At 37.9% G+C, this 18,260-nt stretch overlaps 1 protein-coding gene across 2 annotated transcripts in view; it reads left to right on the top strand.

Annotated features, from left to right (window-relative positions):
* Positions 1-15,755, top strand: part of RAD23B (RAD23 homolog B, nucleotide excision repair protein) — a 39,202-nt gene extending 23,447 nt beyond the window's left edge. For both annotated transcript variants that reach the window (XM_084503467.1, XM_084503468.1), the window contains exons 5-10: positions 697-752; positions 4,403-4,530; positions 9,266-9,389; positions 10,412-10,539; positions 11,505-11,681; positions 13,533-15,755. In XM_084503467.1, coding sequence (XP_084359593.1) covers positions 697-752; positions 4,403-4,530; positions 9,266-9,389; positions 10,412-10,539; positions 11,505-11,681; positions 13,533-13,646 — 727 coding nt within the window. In that variant the 3' untranslated portion in view covers positions 13,647-15,755. The remainder of the gene's footprint in view (positions 1-696; positions 753-4,402; positions 4,531-9,265; positions 9,390-10,411; positions 10,540-11,504; positions 11,682-13,532) is intronic.
* Positions 15,756-18,260: the final 2,505 nt, after the last annotated feature.

The following is an 18,260-nucleotide window of genomic DNA, read 5'->3' as shown; positions in this document are numbered from 1 at the left end:
CCTTTTGACCCACTGAGGGTGTCACCCTCAGTCCATGGGGCTGATCAGCGTCAGCTTGTAGCCCTGTCAGGAGCCAAGACGGGCTCCCTTGGCTCTGACTGGGCTATTGGGGTTCCTCAGCCTTCTGTTGTGCCTCTGTGCTCCTTGGTGAGTCATTTATCCTGTAACATAACAACTTTGATAACCTGAAAAAGAATGATTGCAAATATTGGCAGTTTATTTTACTGGACGAGTGGGATACTGAGATTTTTAATAAATGCTTCCCACTGACCTCCTTGGATACTCATTAAGGTCAGACTGAATTACACCAGTGACTAAGGAGAAGCAGTTAACGAAACTGCTGTGTACTTGTGAAAAATCCACAGTGTTCTTCCACCCTTTGAAGTATTCAAGCAAACAGATGGCTAATCCCTGAACAGATGGGTAAGAGCCAAAATATTGGGGAATAGAGGGGGGAGGTTGGTCTTTAAGTATTAAAAATGGTAGCATTGTAAGTTTGCAAAATCTTGTCTCACTATAAGTCCAAGAGAGAGATCTTTGGAAAGCCTATTTTTTTTGGTTTTTTTGTTTTTTTTTTTTTTTTTAAAGAAAAAACAAAAGGGGCCACTTAGAGTTACAGCTGCTGCTGCTATTTTTGAAAAATAGGAAGTTTTCCAAAGTTTTGTAATTACCATTGCACTTGTCTTCATCTTACAGTACAACAGGTGATACATCTCGATCAAATCTTTTTGAGGATGCTATAAGTGCACTTGGTAAGTGGAGTGTTTTTTTAATGTAGACATTATTTTGGTGCAGCAGAAACAAATGACGGATTAGCAGATATTGACATTCTCTTCTGTATCTGTCATTGTTAAAGTTATAATTGAAGTACGCTTCTTTAAGAATTAAAGTTGATATCTTAGAACCAGCATCAAGAATTCCTTACTGAAGAATATTTCACTTCATATATTTTTATTGTATAAGAGGAAGATCCTTACCATTCCTTTTTTTTTCATTTTCCTTAATTTCTCTTCTAACTATTCAGTTTGAAGTGGCATGGGTAAAACAGTGGACATAAATATGTATATGCTTTTCTTTTTACCTTTGCTTCCCATTGAGCAGGTCTGATTAAAACAGCTGATAAAATGGCTGCCTTTATAATTTCATTGTTTTAGCTTTGACAGCATTTTCAAAGTCTATACTTTGATAAATTTATATTAGACAAATTTACCTGCCTCTGTCTGGGTTGAGGAGTGGATGTTTCTGTGTACTTATACTTAGTTTACTTTTCTTTGACAGTTTAAATGTCTTCATTTCTTAGTGGAATAAGCAGCATAAAAACAAAAGAAACTTCTGCAGCTCAGTTATGCTTACTTTGGTAGATAGGAAATTTCTAGACAAACCCACGCACTCCTTATTACTTAGGCAAATTTTTAGAGGTTTTTCTTTTAGAATGTATTAAGTTAAGACACAGAAATAAAGAGGAAGGTAGACTTTTTTTTTCATTTTGTCTTTCATTGTGAACATTAAGCGGCATCCTGGTGCAAAAAGTAAGTGAAACTTTCTTTGATTAGTTTAACATTTTTGTGTAGCAGTGTGGGTGCAGTGTAGGCAGATGTTGTAAGAAAGAGTTGATTTAGGAGCAAGTATTGTTTAACCTGTACTGATGGTAGCCACCAGATTTAGTCTGTCTAACTGCAGCTTAGAGTCTTGTGTTATGGCTGTTTCAGACTGAAGAGCTGTATAAGCTGAAATAGGTGATAGAATGTAACAAAACTCAACTGGTTGTTTTCTACAGTAACTAAGAGTTACTACTGGTACCAAAGGTCATGCAGGCTTCCTTAAACATTCATTATACCTTAATGGCAGAGATGTGGTTATCATAATTGTTCATATAAACAATAATGACCAACAAGTTAAATTAAACTGATGGTCTTGATTCATTTATCTTCAGAGTTGACCCTTTTTTTTTTTTTTTTTTTTTTTTTAGTGTAGCAGAAGGAGAACACCTCACTTACCTAATTTATATGCAAGTTCTTTGCTTAGTTTCTAGTGTAATAAACCCATGTCCTTAACATTTTGGAAATACCGGGCATTGCGTGTAGTTTTCTGGCTGAGTGTACTGGAAGGGTTATATGCCAAAACATTTTCAAAGGTAATAGGCATGAGCTCTGTGCTTCCTTTTCTTTAGGAACTGTTTTAAAAGGAACTTTCTTGCACAAATTCCTGTAGTATGTTTTTTCATCCTATGTGGGATCCTACAAGTGTTCTTAGTGTTACTTCTAAGTTACGTTGTCTGAACATAATTGACTTCACTTCAGAAACAGGGATTGTTTTCTACTGAATTGCTTTTGTTTTCAGACATTAAGTCTGACTGGAAATCAGTGTGGCTTTGTGTATTACAGAAAGATCTGCGTGTCTTGCAGTTCTGTGCAGACACCTCTTTTTCAGGAGCAGCTTGAGTTTTCTTTAGGGCATTGAACAAGAATTATTTTGGGGAGCATAATGAATTGGATTTCAAAGCTCATCCAGCTTTAACATGTTATTTGAAAAACAGAAGCAAAGAGCAGAATCAGTTCAGCACTGACCTCACAGACATTCTTAGTTAACTATATGTAGAAAGAGATGTGACTGTATCATGATACGGCTGATGTGCAATTCCTGAATTATTCTTGATGTTACTTCAGCACTTGTGTAAGCAGACTGTGTATGGAGTACATGTGTATAGATACACAGTACTTCTGTTTCCTTTTTGCTTCTTTTTTTTTTTTCCTGTACAAAATCTATCATACTGTTCTGGTCTCTACATAGCCTGTATTGAAAAAACACTACGCAAACAGAAATGTTTAAGAAGTAACTGATTAGATCAAAAGGTTTTCTGTGTGCTGTTGACCTTTGTTAGTTCATTATCAACAGTAAGGATAAACTGGTAGTATGCTAGAAAACATGAGCAGAAAGCAACTCAGATTGATACTATTATTTTGAAGTCTGAACAGTAAGAGCTCAGATTACCCAAGGGATGTCAATTTATCTTAATGGGTAATGCACAAGTATCTTTAAGCTAGAGCTGTTTTATTATTTGTTCTTGAGTATATTGCCCTCAGTCATGCATCTGATGATTATTCAGAAGTATTCTTAAACAAATGAAAATGAGCAATGTGCCTGTGCTACTCTTGGGTTGAGTTGAACAACTTCTCCCTAGTGGTATAAAACATGAGATATTCTTTGGTTCTTCTAATTGCGACTTAGTGGTCTTAGTAGAGTACCATTTGTTTCCTCTACATTTTTATAATCTGTTGTTTTTTATGGTTACTGTTGATTGTACCCTTTTCCTCCAAGTAACTCAGTAAGTTTAAAAAGTCAATAGTAGTGTTCCACTAAAATCAGTAATATTTTTAGCTGGGGAAGGAACTGGTATTTTAGTTCCTGGATTTCTTTTTTTCTTCTTTTCATTTTTTTTTTTTGGTTTTGTGTGGGAAGTAGCCTTTAAAAGGTTGCTCAGCTGCAATTCAGAATATGGTAATTTTTTCATTGGTGTTTTTGATTTTTTTTAAAGCCTGCTGTCTGCTTTTAACAAAAGAAAATAATGTATTTTATTTAAAAATCATCTTACCTATGATACCATTAGTACAGTAATCAGCTCTCCTCTAGTTATATATAATACATGTTATACTGTAATACTTTTTTTCTTGATGTCTGCAGGTATGGTCCAGTTTTAGTCTGTTTATACCCTAAAAGGTGGAGAATTTGGTGTAATGGATATCTAGTCAAATATGTATTAGCTTAGATAGTTTGTTCTCCTTAAACCTCACTGAGGTTGAGAGATTCTTCTGGACATAACTTCCAGTCTTCTGCCTGACTTGATTTGGTTCATGTTAAGTTGATTAAATTACTTTGCTTGTTGTCACCAGCACATAGACAATAGGCTGTTATAACTTTGGTATAAGTCTTTGTCATCTATCTAAGCATAGCTTAGTGCAAAGACTTTATCTGGGAACCTCTCAATGGCTAGAGTTTGACAAGCAGGTTTCTGCGTAGAAAGCTTCATTTCCAAACATACGCTGCAGGAGACGTTTCTTAATTACAGCAGGAATGGAGTGGTAGCTGTAAGGGTTGAACAGCATAGAGAGGGAATATTACCTCAGCTATGAAGACAGAAGTGTAACAAGTTCTGCTTTTTTTTAATAGAATTTCACAGTGTGGTCATTACCTTGGAACTCTACTATTCCAATCAAATGCATAATGAAACCACCAGAATATATTTTGAGTTAAAGCAGCAAAGCCATGGCAAGGTTAATACGAGCTCTTCTGTACTCTTCATTGAATGACTCAGATTTGGATAGAAGTGACATTTCTCCATTGAAACTTTTTTGTGCTTTTCTTTTGCCTTATTCCCTTAAAATGGTAATCATGTTACTTCTAGTGACAGGTCAGTCCTATGAGAATATGGTGACTGAAATCATGTCAATGGGCTATGAACGAGAGCAAGTAATTGCAGCATTGAGAGCCAGCTTCAACAATCCTGACAGAGCGGTGGAGTACCTTTTAATGGTGAGTAGTTTATTTCATGTGTACTTTGCTCTTTCATTGTTTAGTTTGTCCTCATTAAATGAGAATTTTAATTTGATGTACTTGTTATTTTGAATATTGTTTTTCAGGATCATAATGTGCTATTATAGGAAATAATGAAGTTGTCTTTAGCTACATTTATCCCTTCTTGTTTTTATTCTGTGTTGATTGTTGTGGTTATATCCATAAAGGATGCCCAATTTCAGTGATAGTTGTAGCTGCTAATGACTGGCTCAAGAAGTGATTGTTATATTAGTGACAACACTAGCTGTATTTTTGTATTAGTATATGTAACTGCACATGGGCATCTTAAAAATTCCTGTTTATTATTCTTAGGAATCATGCACCATGTTTATATTAATATATTCTGCAAATAGAAAGATTCATGATTTTTTTTAAAGTGTGCTCAATTTGTAACTGGTATTTTAATTTAAGCAGGGTTCTGGACAAGAAACAATTTCTTGTTTTATAGACATAGTTTCAAGGGTGAAATGAACCCTTCAAATACCTTGAACAGAATGTGAGATAGACTGATAGGAAAGCTGGTATCCTGACCTCTTGTGAAGCTTCTATTTTGTAAATGAATTTTTTTCTTCAGTAGTTATAACCAGACAACACCAGCATGGCTGCTACTCACAGTAACAATGCCAAGACTTTGTAACCCACAGTTTTTAAATGGGCAACAAATGTTTTGAGTATATGGTTGTAGACAGTCAAGTTCTCGTGTGGTATTGGGCCAAACAAAGGTGATGAATATTGTGTTGCCCTAAGGGCAAATACCAGTCCAGCTGCTGTTTGTCTGAATGTCTCAAATATTTGTTCTTCATGCTTTACAAGTGTTGGTTTTACTGTAGGTTTATTGTGTATTTGGTCTGTGCGTAAATCCAGTGCCTCTTAGAAGTGTTGCCATTTGCTGTGCATGCATCAGTTGTGCATGCTGTAGTGCCTTTGCAGTCAGAATGGTATTTCCCTGCTCTAGCTTATTCCTGCTCAGAAAGCAGGAAACAGAAACAGAGCATCCTTCCAATGAAGTTCAATGCATGGCATGTCTACCAAACTGATTAGGTCTGTTTGTACTCAGCAGTTCATCTCTTTCTCAGTCGGTCCTCACGTTTAAATGAGTCTTCCAGTTAACACAAGTTGATCCCTTCCTGTTTCACGTTATCCCTTACTGAAAATATGTTCTCCTCATTCTTCTTCTAGCAGTTGGAAAAAGGAGTAGGGAGAAGGAGTTTTGCTCTTAGAGAACATATTAGTGGACATACTTCTATTTTCCTCCTAGAAAAATGCAGTTGCTGCAAAAAGTCTTTTGGATTGTTCTAAGTCTGATCTAAATATATTCCTTACCATCCTCCTGCATCAAGAAAGCTTTTCTTTAGTTGGTACTGATCCATTGATTACACAGTTCTTTGATCTCCTATTTTATCAGACTCCAAACAATCATCAGCGTTATCTTTTAGATACTTTGCAGAGTAGTGTTAGGAATTTGAGCTCTTAAGTGTAGTCCACTATCCTGCTTTAAAGAGTCGGTACGAGAAATGTGCCTGTAAACTGTTGGAAAGAAAAGGTCAAGAGAGTATCAGTGCTTAAACTGTAGCTGTTCCCTAGATTAGCACTGAAGATTCCACTTGCTGTCAGTAATTCAGATGACAAGCTGTTCAGTTTTCATGGCTGGGGATCTAGATTCTCTGTAATCCTATATGCCTCAGCTGTGTTTATAGGAGGTTCCTGTTCCAAAACACACTGTTTCTTATGCTTCAGACGCGTCTTTGGGAGGCGTTTAGATTCAAATCTGGTTTTGACCCAAGGATTTCTTAATCATTAATTAGGAAGGAGTTCTGTCTTTCATCCAACCATCAGACCATTGGTTGCAAACTCTTTGTTTGGAAATGTGTGTATTCCTTGGGCTGGGCCTGTTGTGGTTATTATGTGTCCCTGTGGTGAAAAATGTCAGCTAAAAACTGCTTCAGTGCTTAGTTAAAGTGTAAACAGATTTAATCCACCATAAGGCAGAGATGCCCTTCTCACAGTCCAAGCACTGTTTACATTACCAATTAATTTTATGTGAATTGATATCATGATTTATTATGTTTCATATAGCTGAATAAACCAGGTGCATACATCTCACTAGTCTCATCTGAGTACCATCATATAGAGTCTTGTTTTTTTTTTTTTTTTTTCGGATAGTGAGACTTCAAGATTGTATTAAAGGATTGAGACAATGTTCAAAATGATAAATTATCTCCTAAGTAAATTTGGTTAGACTAGTTTCCATAGTGCTTCTATTTGGGAGCAGCCTTAAAGTTTAAACAAACATCTGCTATTTGGTATGGATACAGATCGCAATGACTACATAAGCCTGTGAATACATGAAGTCAACCTGCGATTTCAGGAGATTGATCCCAAATTCATAGAATCATGGAGCCATAGAATGGTTTGGGTTGGAAGACACCTCAAAGATTGACTGGTTCCACACCCTCTGCCATGGGCTGGGACATCGCCCACTAGACCAGGTTGCCCAAAGCCCCATCCAACTTGGATTTCAACACTTGTACTTCCAGAGATGGAGCATCCACCACTTCCCAGGGCAATCTGTTCCACTGCCTTACCACCCTCATAGCAAAGAATTTCTTCCTAATGTCTAATCTAAATCTACTCTCTTTTAGTTTAAAAACATTACCCCTTGTCCTATCACTACATACTCCATCATACAATAGTTCATATATTATGTTTGGATTCCCAGAAATAACTGATTTGATGTGAAAAGGTATTTAAGTACTGCTTTGTAAAGCAGTGCTGAAAGAGAGAGTTACAAATCATGTCATGAATGTAATTTTCTCCCCCCTCTGTGGAAGGATGAAAGTGTAGCAAGCTGATCAAGACAGATAAAGGTAATAAAATGTGTGACTGGAAAAAATGCATTTATTACACTGAGTGGCTTAAATATGGACTCAGTGTGTTAGTTGGCTTATATCTTGATGTACTTCTTTAGGTAAGGCAAGGTTTTTCATGGAACACCGTGCAGTTCCACCCTTTCAGACGTGGCCGTTATATTATCTGCATATTTGTCCCTTCTGTTCAGCTACATTCACCACTTCCCATTGACAGGCAGATGTTTATCTGTTGCCAGGAAAGCATCATTACTTATAAAGGTTATTTGGGAAGACATATGCTGTAACTCTGAACATCCTCTCTTTCTTACTCTTGTCCCAAATCTTTTGAGTATGGCACCATGTGGTATGGAATATCCTTTTGGGCAGGCAGGGTCAGATGTCCTGGCTGTGTCCCCTCGCAGATCCTGCTGCACCCCTAGTCTCCTCGCCAGCAGGGTGGTGTGAGAAGCTGAAAAGTCCTTGGCTCTGTGCAAACACTGCTCTGCATCAACTAAAAACATCAGTGTGTTATCAACAGTATTTACAGATCCAAAACAGACTCATACACGTACAGTGAATAACTCCATCCTAGTCAAAAACAGTACAACTGATATTCTGTGTTTTTTTTTCCACTCTCCCTGTTCCTTAAGTGTAGTTGTTCCCAAAGGGAAGGGTGCTTTTTTTCCTCTGAGTTAGGTGAAATTTATTCTGTTACACCAGTGTTGTTGCCTTCCCAGACTGTTCTTAATTTATTGCGCCCTGGAAATTCAGTGCTTTGAGGTAGAGGATCTTGTATAGTCTTGTCCCTTTGGGGTTGGGTTCAGCATAGCTTCACCAGTTGATTCTGTCTGTGTGTAAGGAGCTTTACTGCTCTTTGGAGTGTGCCTCTTTTGGGTTCCTCTCTGGCAATTCTCCTTACCTGTACCACAAGGCTGTAGTCATATAGGAATCTTTCTTGGTGTCTATCCCATGCTAAGATGCAAAAGGTTGCTCTGAAAAAGGGCACAAAGGTAGTTCGTAGGCTGCAGGTAGGAGGGTGGAAAGGGCAAATTTAGTGCAGGAATTCAGTGACAAGGAGCATGGTTAGGGTGGTAAGTGTTTTCTTGTAGGACAAAGGTAGTAGGGTAAGGTCTGTCTGGGCTGCATAACCTGCCTTTTAATGTAGTATAATTTGTAATTTCTAGATTTGTTAGGTTAATTACCTTGAGCAATTCATAAATAGGTAACGCTATTTGCATGCAGCAAACTAAACAAAGTACAAATTAACTTTACTGCTAACTTAACTTTACTGCTGAAAGTTTGATAACCTTTCCACACATAAGATAGAGTAAATGACAACTGTCAAGCTGTTCAGTTGAAAAAAGAGGTCCAGAGAGCTATGATCTGATCTCTCCTTAATATCTTGCCAGAAAAATGGATCAACTATATAGCTATAATCTCAGCTAGCATTGTGTACTATGATTCTGTTGCTGTAATGTAACTTTAACTAAATGCAGTGTTATAATATGCTATGGCGTTATGAAAATAAACTTTTCTACTCATGTCAAATATTTCGGAACACAATTCAAAGCAAGTATTGTTTACAGACTTAAATGTGCTTTTAAACCAATGCATTACATGGTTTACTAGCTAGCTATACAAGCCACATATTTTCATTGTCAAAAATAAATCATTCTTGTCACAGTATCCTCTTCCACCTGTAAATGCACCTGTCACAGCATCTTGCGTTGTATTTGCAGTAAAAACATTAACATTTTCGCTTTGTTCTAAAGAGTAAATAATACATGCAGTAAACCAAATATTTTTTAGCGTTCTGTAGGTAATAATGTCAACTGTGGCTTTAGGGTATACCTGGAGATAATCAGGCTGTGGCTGAACCCCCTCAAGCAGCGAGCACTGGTTCCTCTCAGTCTCCAGCTGTGGCAGCGGCCGTAGCAACTATACCTACAACTGCTAGTTCATTAGGAGGTAAGAAAGATTATATGTGGGAGGATGTGATAAACATATGCTTTTAAGCACTTTGTGCTTCAGTGAATTTAAGTTCCATGGACTGATCAAAGTGAATTGGATAAAAACTGTAACATGAAAATTTCATAAGTGTGGTACTTCCTTAGAACAGATGGCTTTTTATATGTGCTTAAGCTATAGCTTCCTACTTTTGTGTTTCCCTGTGCACTGTTGAGTGTGACTGTTCAAATACATTTACCGCTTGGAAGTTGGAATATCAAGGAGGAAACATACCAGGAGGCAGTCAAATGCAGCACCTGTGAGACCTACCATGAGCTGGGACTCCTTGCGCTGCAGTGTGCCACGTGGACAGAGGGTTTAGGGCCTGCTGCAAAGAACTCTGTCTGAAGGGGAAATAAATACATGAAAGGAGTATAGTCAGTGACTAGGAAAGGTCTGTCTTGGTCTATGGCAGAGACAGTGTCCAAAGTGTAAGCCTTGTTAGAGGACAGAGTATTAAACACGCAGGTAGGACTGACAGGTAGTCATGGCATCAGCTGTAAAGAGAGAGTGGGGGAATGGGATGTTTCAGAACACTTCTGACTGTTATAAATTGAAGACAATACCTAATAGCACTAGGTATGTGGGATGCTAAGACTCACTTGAGAAGGAAAGAAGTGACTGATTGCAAGAGGTGGAACTCAGTTTTAGATGTAGAGACCAGACATTAGCTGGCTACGTGTCTCAGAATGAGGTTACTCAGAGGTAAGAACTAAAGAGAAATCTGATGGAGATCAGGGACAGAAGCCTGTTGGATCTTCAGAGAGAGCTGGGTGAGAAGAAAAGACTTGGTTTAACCTTAGTAGAAAGAATTCCTGGTTAAAGCTATAGAGTTAGTGTGAGGAAATAAATTCGTGTATTTTTTAATGAGGGGTATGTTGTCCACTTCTGTGCTCTGTTTCTCTCTACAAATAAAATGTCAGTATGCATTTTATAACAGTCTTGCTAACTTTTTAAAAGCATTTTAATTTGGTGTTTGTCAGGACATCCACTTGAGTTCTTGCGAAATCAGCCTCAATTCCAGCAGATGAGACAAATCATTCAGCAAAATCCTTCTTTGTTACCAGCATTGCTACAACAGATTGGACGGGAAAACCCTCAGCTGCTACAGGTGAATCTTTAAATAACAAAATGTTACTACTAATTTTGATTTAGACTTAGAAAAAAGGGAGATGTTGACATTACCTAAGATAACATGTTAGTAGCAGTTCCATCATGCTGTTGTTGGCTTTTCATCAATTGTTGCAGTAAGGAAAATAGAATCACAGAAAGGTTGGGGTTGGAAGGGACCTTAAAGATCACCTACCTCCAATCCCCCTGTTGTGGGCAAGGACACCTCCCACCAGACCAGGTTGCTCAAAGCCCCATCCAGCCTGGCCTTGAACACCTCCAGGGACGGAGCATCAACAGCTTCTCTGGGCAACCTCTGCTAGTGCCTTGCCACTCTCTGAAGAATTTACTTCTTATATCTAATCTAAATCTCTTTTAGTCTCAAGCCATTGCCCCTCATCCTATCAGTACGCCCCCTGACAGAGTCCCTCCCCAGCTTTCCCGTAGGCCCCCTTTAGGCACTTGAAGGCCACTGTAAGGTCTGCCCAGAGCCTTCTCTTCTCCAGGCTGAACAACCCCAACTCCCTCAGCCTGTCTTCATAGGAAAGCTGCTCCAGTACCTTGATCATTCTCATTGCCCTCCTCTGGACTCATTCTAACAGGTCCACGCCCATCTTGTGCTGGGGGCCCCAGAGCTGACAGCGCTCCAGTTGGGGTCTCATGAGAGCAGAGCAGAGGGGGGCAATCACCTCCCCAGCCTTGCTGGCCACGCTGCTTTTAGTGCAGCCAGGATATGGCTGGCTTTCTGGGCTGCCAACCCAAGAGGGGAGGGTCACTGCAACAGAACTTAAACATGAAATTGAATTTCCTTTAGTTTGATTTAATCATATTTTACTACACATTTTTACCCTTGCTTTTGACTGCATAATTTACTGAAAATAGTAAATATTTTTACTTGCTTGTTGGCAGAACTAAACATGCTTTATTTCAATATATTTCTTCCTTTTATTCTCCTTTGCATCACAGCAAATAAGCCAACACCAGGAGCATTTTATTCATATGCTGAATGAGCCAGTTACAGAATCCCGCCAGGGCTTAAGTGGCAGTGATGATGGTGCCAGCACTGGAGGAGTAGCAGAAGCTGGAAATGGTCATATGAACTACATTCAAGTAACGCCTCAGGAAAAAGAAGCTATAGAAAGGGTAAGCCTTTCTGCTTTTAAGTGTTATTTGGCTATTTTTTTAGGGTGTTCACTATTTTTTTTTTTTGCATGCTTAGAATATACTTTAACTAATGCTATGTTTATTATTCTATGTTCAGTAGCTTTGAATGATTTTTGATATCTCATAGTTGGTGTAGCCTAGTTTGTCAAATCACATCTTCTTGCTCTATAGCCAGTGAGTATAAGATCTCTTGAGTCCTTACTTGAAAGATGCAGAACGTTGTAAGTGATCAGAGGCTATCTAATAATTGATGACTGAATGAATTTCCCAGAGGAAAGGGAAAAAAGACTCTTGCAAAAGTCTCAGACAATACTGTTTAAGGTAGTGCTAACTATGATGGATTTCCAGGTACAAAGGAGTGCCTGCATGGTCATTCTCGGCAAACTACTGGGATGGTTAAAGCTCTCATAGTTAAGTAGATTAGTTAAAGTCACTTCTTAACCCACTTATTTGTCTGTCCATTAGAATTAGTTAATTACAGCTTTTTACACAGGTAAATATGTCTATAAAAATACGCTTTTGAGGGTGTACCACATTCATAAATACCATGTGTAACACTCACTAAATATGGATTTACATAGATAGCAATGCCTCTGAGATGTTTTGATTTTTTTTTAAAGAACAAACTGTGAAGAATTGTGTCATAGTGTAGTAACACTTCTGTTGTTTATCAAAGAGATTTTTTTAACAGACCAAGTGAAAGGTTTTGTAAGGATTATCAGAAAAACCCTTTAATATAGGTGTCAACCTTCTAAATATCAAGAAAATGGTCATTAGACAAAATTAGCCTAATAAAACTGCCCACTTCTTGACAGATCATCTCTAGTCTGCTGCATTTCCTTTTAAAGCCATTTTATGCAGTAGATTATTACCTCTACAACCTGTTGCAAAATCCTACGAAGTGGGATGTGTGCTTCTTCCTTTTTATATGAAAAACACACCTCAAAACTTAAGTATCATAGTGCTACAGCTGAAATCTTGATGCTGTTTGTATGCACAAAAATCTAAGAATGGTTTATAAGTGATAAAAGAAAGTAGTTTCTTGCAGAGATTTGATCTTTCCCATATGTAAAAATGTCTTTCAGGTGCTGTGCGGATTTTAAGAAAATCCCTAAATGACAGTACTTACTTGCCTATGGCTAAAACAAATATTGTTTTGCTGAGTTTCTTTAAGTGCAAGCTAAACCTGTTTCCACTATAACAATCTCTCCTCTAGTATTCTGATGCCTGTTTGTCACTGTGTCCCAGACATTAGTCCACTGACTTCTGAAGAACAGATTACGCTCAGCTGGCTTGTATAGCTGAAATGTTTAGTCATTTTTAAAAACAATGAAAGCCAGTTAAAACAACTGAAAGTATGGCATAACATGGTATGTTGTGTTCTCTGCAAGTGATGCATAAATCAGAGGCTGGGAGATACTGCTCCAGGCAAGTTTTGTTAAAATTACTGAGCTTTGTATAATTAATAGCTTAAAATAAGCATTGTTTCAATGTTTTTTCAATAGCAATGCAAAGTGCAGTTACTTCCTGACATTACTGTGACCCAAGTCTATTTTAGTGACTTACTGTGTTAGTGAAAGAAAAGCGATATAATTTATGGTGCTTCCTTGGACTCATGTAAATTACATTTTTCAAATAAGAACTTAGTTTTGGTTAGTAAGGACAGAGGCAACACCTTCTAACTCTGCTCACTAGAGGTTATATTGAGCTAGACAGCAGTGTTGTTTCAAAAAAAAGCATTACATTGCTTAAGTGGCATCTGAAGATACTAGACATACAAAGAAGTTTATTATACAAACTTTGCTTTCTAAACATGTTTCTTTTCTTCAGTTAAAGGCATTAGGATTTCCTGAAGGACTTGTGATACAAGCGTATTTTGCTTGTGAGAAGAATGAAAACTTGGCTGCCAATTTTCTTCTACAACAGAACTTTGATGAAGATTGAGAGACGTGTTTTTTTTTTTTTTTATCTCACACCTCACACCAGTGCATTACACTAACTTTGTTCACTGGATTGTCTGGGATATTTGGGCTTATATTCATAATGCTTGGTGTATGGTATAAGGGTGGAGGAGAAGAAAATGTTGGAAACAAAGTAAAGAGAAAAGTATGTAAGTCTGCTTTAAATTAGCAGATGCAGCAAATTACACCATGTAAAATAATATACAACCAAAAATCAGCTTCTGCAGGTATTTAGTTCCTTCTATAAACTGTAGTTTAATTTTTTTTCCTAGGGTTTCATTCTTACTGTACTAGTTCCAGAAATGTAGTATAATGCCCTACTTCGTGCTCCTTTCTACTTAATATTGGTATTGGAAATAGACTATACTACCTAGATTCTACAATCTGTATTTCATGGCAACACTGGATAGCAGCTTTGCGAAATCTAAACAATCTGGGCAAATGTAAACATGAATGCCAAAATATGGGTAGTTATTTTCCTGTTTCAGATTAGCTCAATTAGTGCAAAAAAAAAAAAAGTTAAAAAAAAAATTAATTTTGTTTAATGCTGGATTAAAAAGGGTTTTCTTCAAATGAAAACCTATTTCAGCTAATCATCTTGATCATTAATTGAAAAATCCCTCCACCCCCCCCGTAATCTGAGAAGCTATATACAGACAGGTAAAATTATTCTTCTGTTTACATCGTTTCTTTTGGGGAAAATTGATAGATAACTAATTACTGTTCACTTTAATGTTATGTTGCTGTAAAGGTTTTAAAAGCAATAGATTGCATGTTTGGTTTTGTTATATGCGCTCCTGTGAATTGAATATTCTTTTTCTGCCAACAAACAAAATGCAAGCTTCAGTTTTGTCCGTAGCAGTGGGACTTCATTTACCATCAAATCAAATTTCACTTTCATACTTTTGTTGGACCAACTTTTACAAAAGAAAAGAAAAATACAGTTGTAAGCATCTGAAGATACTGGCATTCTGATCTTGAGTAGATTGTAATGATCAAGCTATTTCTGACCAGTAAGGACTTTTTTTGGATGAAGAAAAGAGTTTAGAACTTGCATTGTCAAGCAAACAATCAAGTTATTGCAGTCCAGAAAGAGTCTGCAGACATAGCTTCCTTTATAATGAAAATAAGCTCTGATTATATAGTTTGAATTTTACTTCTTGTACCTACTTATCATTTACTTCATTTAGTCATCACAAAATGTGATGTCTTCTTTTAACATACATTGACTTTCAGAGACAATTTTGCCCATCAGTGCAGTACTAGTGGTGAAAACAAATACCATTTTTTACTAAAGTTATTTTGTTCATTCTTTGTGTGAACACAACTTGGGGATCTTTGACTTTTTACTGTTGTACTCCAATTAGCTGGATTACAAATTTATCTCTATAGTAACCAAGAAGATACTAGTATCACTAGTGGTACAGCAGTGAACTGTTGTACCACTAATGGTATTAATGATTTAGTGGTATAACCAAAGAAGGATTTTCTGCTTAGATTGTGTAGCAGTGGGTTTAACAACTACTTAAGCTAAAAATACAAGTCAAGTGTCTGAGGAAAAAGGTGCAAGAAACACTGAAGCATTTGTATTTTGTTTCCTCGTTGCTTGGCCATAGTCTGTAAATAATTATCTGAATCAAATAATTAAATGTATTAAAACCTTTTTCTTTTTATCCTTAAACATCTGTGATATTTTTCCAGATAGTGTGTATGGTAGTTATTCAGATTTTATTCTTTTAAGACTTCATAGGTGCATATTGTTTATCAGTGATGCAACCAAAATTGTATCGGTAGAAGTGATACTGCTAAACAGAAAATAAATCTTTCATAATGCTTCATTTTGCAGAAGTTAACATTAAGACCTGAATCATCCAGTAGGTTTTAACTAGGCAGAAATATCAGTATATTTATGGATTTCAAGAGATTGATTTTAATGATGTAACACTCTGCCGTTAAAAAGGGGATAATTGTTATCTGTAAAAGGAGCAGCTGCCAGATGCTTGAAAAATGCCAGATAGATTCAAGTATTTCCTGAATGTACTTTACTACATAGCTGATACATAAATAAAACAAAAGCTTTTAGTTTGTGGGAGTCTTCTGTACTGATGAAATTGTTTGCTATCAGAAATAACCATTCCTTCTCTGGAAGATGGAGAGGAAATGAAGAATGTCTGTGGGTGTTTCAGTCTGCTCCCTTCAGTTACGATTCTGAAATGCTTACTCATAAATGCATTTGAATTAAAGACTGTTCAGCTTTGTCTTTGTAAAAGGGCTGGTCATCTGTAGCTCTGTATGCAGACTGACCGATGGGTTTGTAGTTGCTATGACTGAAGCCTTACTAGTAGTTATGTTCCCATTTTTCAGAAGTGGAATGGTGTTCATACAACTTCTCATGACCCGTTGTCTGATTTTTATATGCTAGCAAAAACTGTACCTGTACTCTGGGGCCCCAAGCACAAGAAGGATGTTTTTCTGTTGGAAAGGATCCGGGGGAGGGTTACAGAGTTGGTAAGAGGGTTGGAGCACCTCTCCTATGAAGAAGGGCTGAGGGAGCTGGGGACGTTCAGCCAGAAGTGGCTCAAGGGTGACCTTATTGCAGCTTTTCAATACTTAAAGGGGGGTTACAAAAAGACAGAGTGACTTTTTGCCTGGGCAGACAGTGACAGGACAAGGGGGAATGGTTTTAAGCTAAAAGAGGGGAGATTTAGATTAGAGGTTAGGAGGAAATTCTTCACTGAGGGTGGTGAGGCACTGGTACAGATTGCTTAGAGAAGCTGTGGATGCCCCATCCCTGGAAGTGTTCAAGGCCAGGTTGAGTGGGATTTTGGGCAACCTGGTCTGGTGGGAGGCGTCCCTGCCCATGGGATGGGGTTGGGGGGTGGAACTAGGTGAGCTTCGAGGTCCCTTCCAACCCAAGCTGATACGGTGCTACGAATACTGGAATACTTGCCAAGGAGAACCAGTATCTGTAGCTGCAGCTGAAAAGGAAGAATATATGAAACTTACAGCACTGAAGGTAAGTGTGACCTGAACAAGTTGCGTGGGCACACTTCTTCCTGCTTCTTACCAAGTACTGCCAGGAACTGTCTGCACAGAATGCTTTTCAGCTTGTTTGCTGAAGATCTCTTAGGCCTTTGGGGATGGTTATACTGTTGTATATACTTCTGCAGCTGTGTCTACAGACTTAGAATGAAAAGTTTCTTTTGCTTGCAAAATAGGTACCTTTCTATTTTGATAAGGATTGGAGCATTAATGCAAATACTTTGTATGACACAAAGGGCAAGGAGCAACATCTTTGAGATTCTTGTTGCTTGAGATAGGGATTTGAGATGTGATAGACCAAGAATAAACATGTATTACAGCAGGCAGCTGTTTGATATCCCAGGGGAAGGTTTCACAGTTACCCTTGTAATGTGAAGCATTTAACTCTTAAAATGTGCAGCAGCCGAAGTTGAAAAAATAGGGCAGCATCTCCAAAGTCTTTGCGTGCCTGTTTCTGTAGAATTGGCAACAATATTTTAAAATCAGTTATATATTTTTAGTGATATCTTTGAATTAAGCTTGTATCCCCCTTCCATACATGCACCCATGTCTTTACCCCAAATCTCTCTCTCTCTTTTAAAAGTTAGTTTTCTCTATTGGAGAAAACATGAGCTGCAAAGGACATGCTGTCAGCTCGTGGTAGAGAATGGAAGAAGAATTCAGAAGCAGAAGTGAAGGAGTTGGATAAGGCAATGGTCAGTCTGTGTTCTGAGTTGCATATTAAACAAAACAGTGGGTGCTGAATCGCTTGGACAGTAGAGGTTTTCTCTGTAGAGAGGCTTGGCTGAAGAGTAGAGACTTCATCTGGATGAAGAGCAGTAGTTATGAAAGGGCACTCCTGGAAGAGTTAAAAAGTATTGAAGGTTGAGAGGAGTGGTGTGGTGCAACAGTACTGAGTGGAGAGTCAGCTCATGAGTGATCTTTTGATGGGTCTCTGCATGTAGATATGAATAAGGAATATTCAGATTGATAGAGAAAGCAGGAAGGGAATTAACATATTCGAGAAGACATCAGAGGCAAAGAAATGAAGGGCGCCTTTTCGGCTGCTAGCTCTTTATCCAACAGTTTGCTTCTTAAGCTGGTTCTGAGAGGTGATAAAGAGGTTACAAAGGAAAGAGTGCGACAAAAGGAAGCAAATCAGTTTACATGTTTGTGAGAACTCTGCCAACAAACAGTCTTGGACAGTCCAACCCCATTGAGGTGCTCTAGGTTAAAGCTGCAGAAAAAAGTAGTAATTTGATTTTTATTTCTAGCTACATATTACATTATTATTACCTGATGTGCTTTTTGGGTCTCTCCAGAAGCATTTGTTGTGCAAGATGAGAGAAATGGGTGATCCACATAAACTACATTTCACTGTAAGATTACTGTTTGGTTTATTTTTACCTCTGTAGTGGGTGTACGTGGCAAGGTTTTGGTAGTGAGGGTCAGAAGGGGTGGCCTCTGTGAGCACAGCCCAGCAGCTGCCCTGTGTCAGATAAGGGACCTGCTGCTGGCCAGAGCAGAGCCAGTAAGTGGTGGTATTTGCACCGCTGTGAGAGCAGATTTAAGAAAG

Source organism: Aythya ferina (genome assembly GCF_964211825.1).
Source record: "Aythya ferina genome assembly, chromosome: Z".
Classification (NCBI taxonomy): Eukaryota; Metazoa; Chordata; class Aves; order Anseriformes; family Anatidae; genus Aythya; species Aythya ferina.
This window is presented reverse-complemented; position numbering and strand designations above follow the sequence as displayed.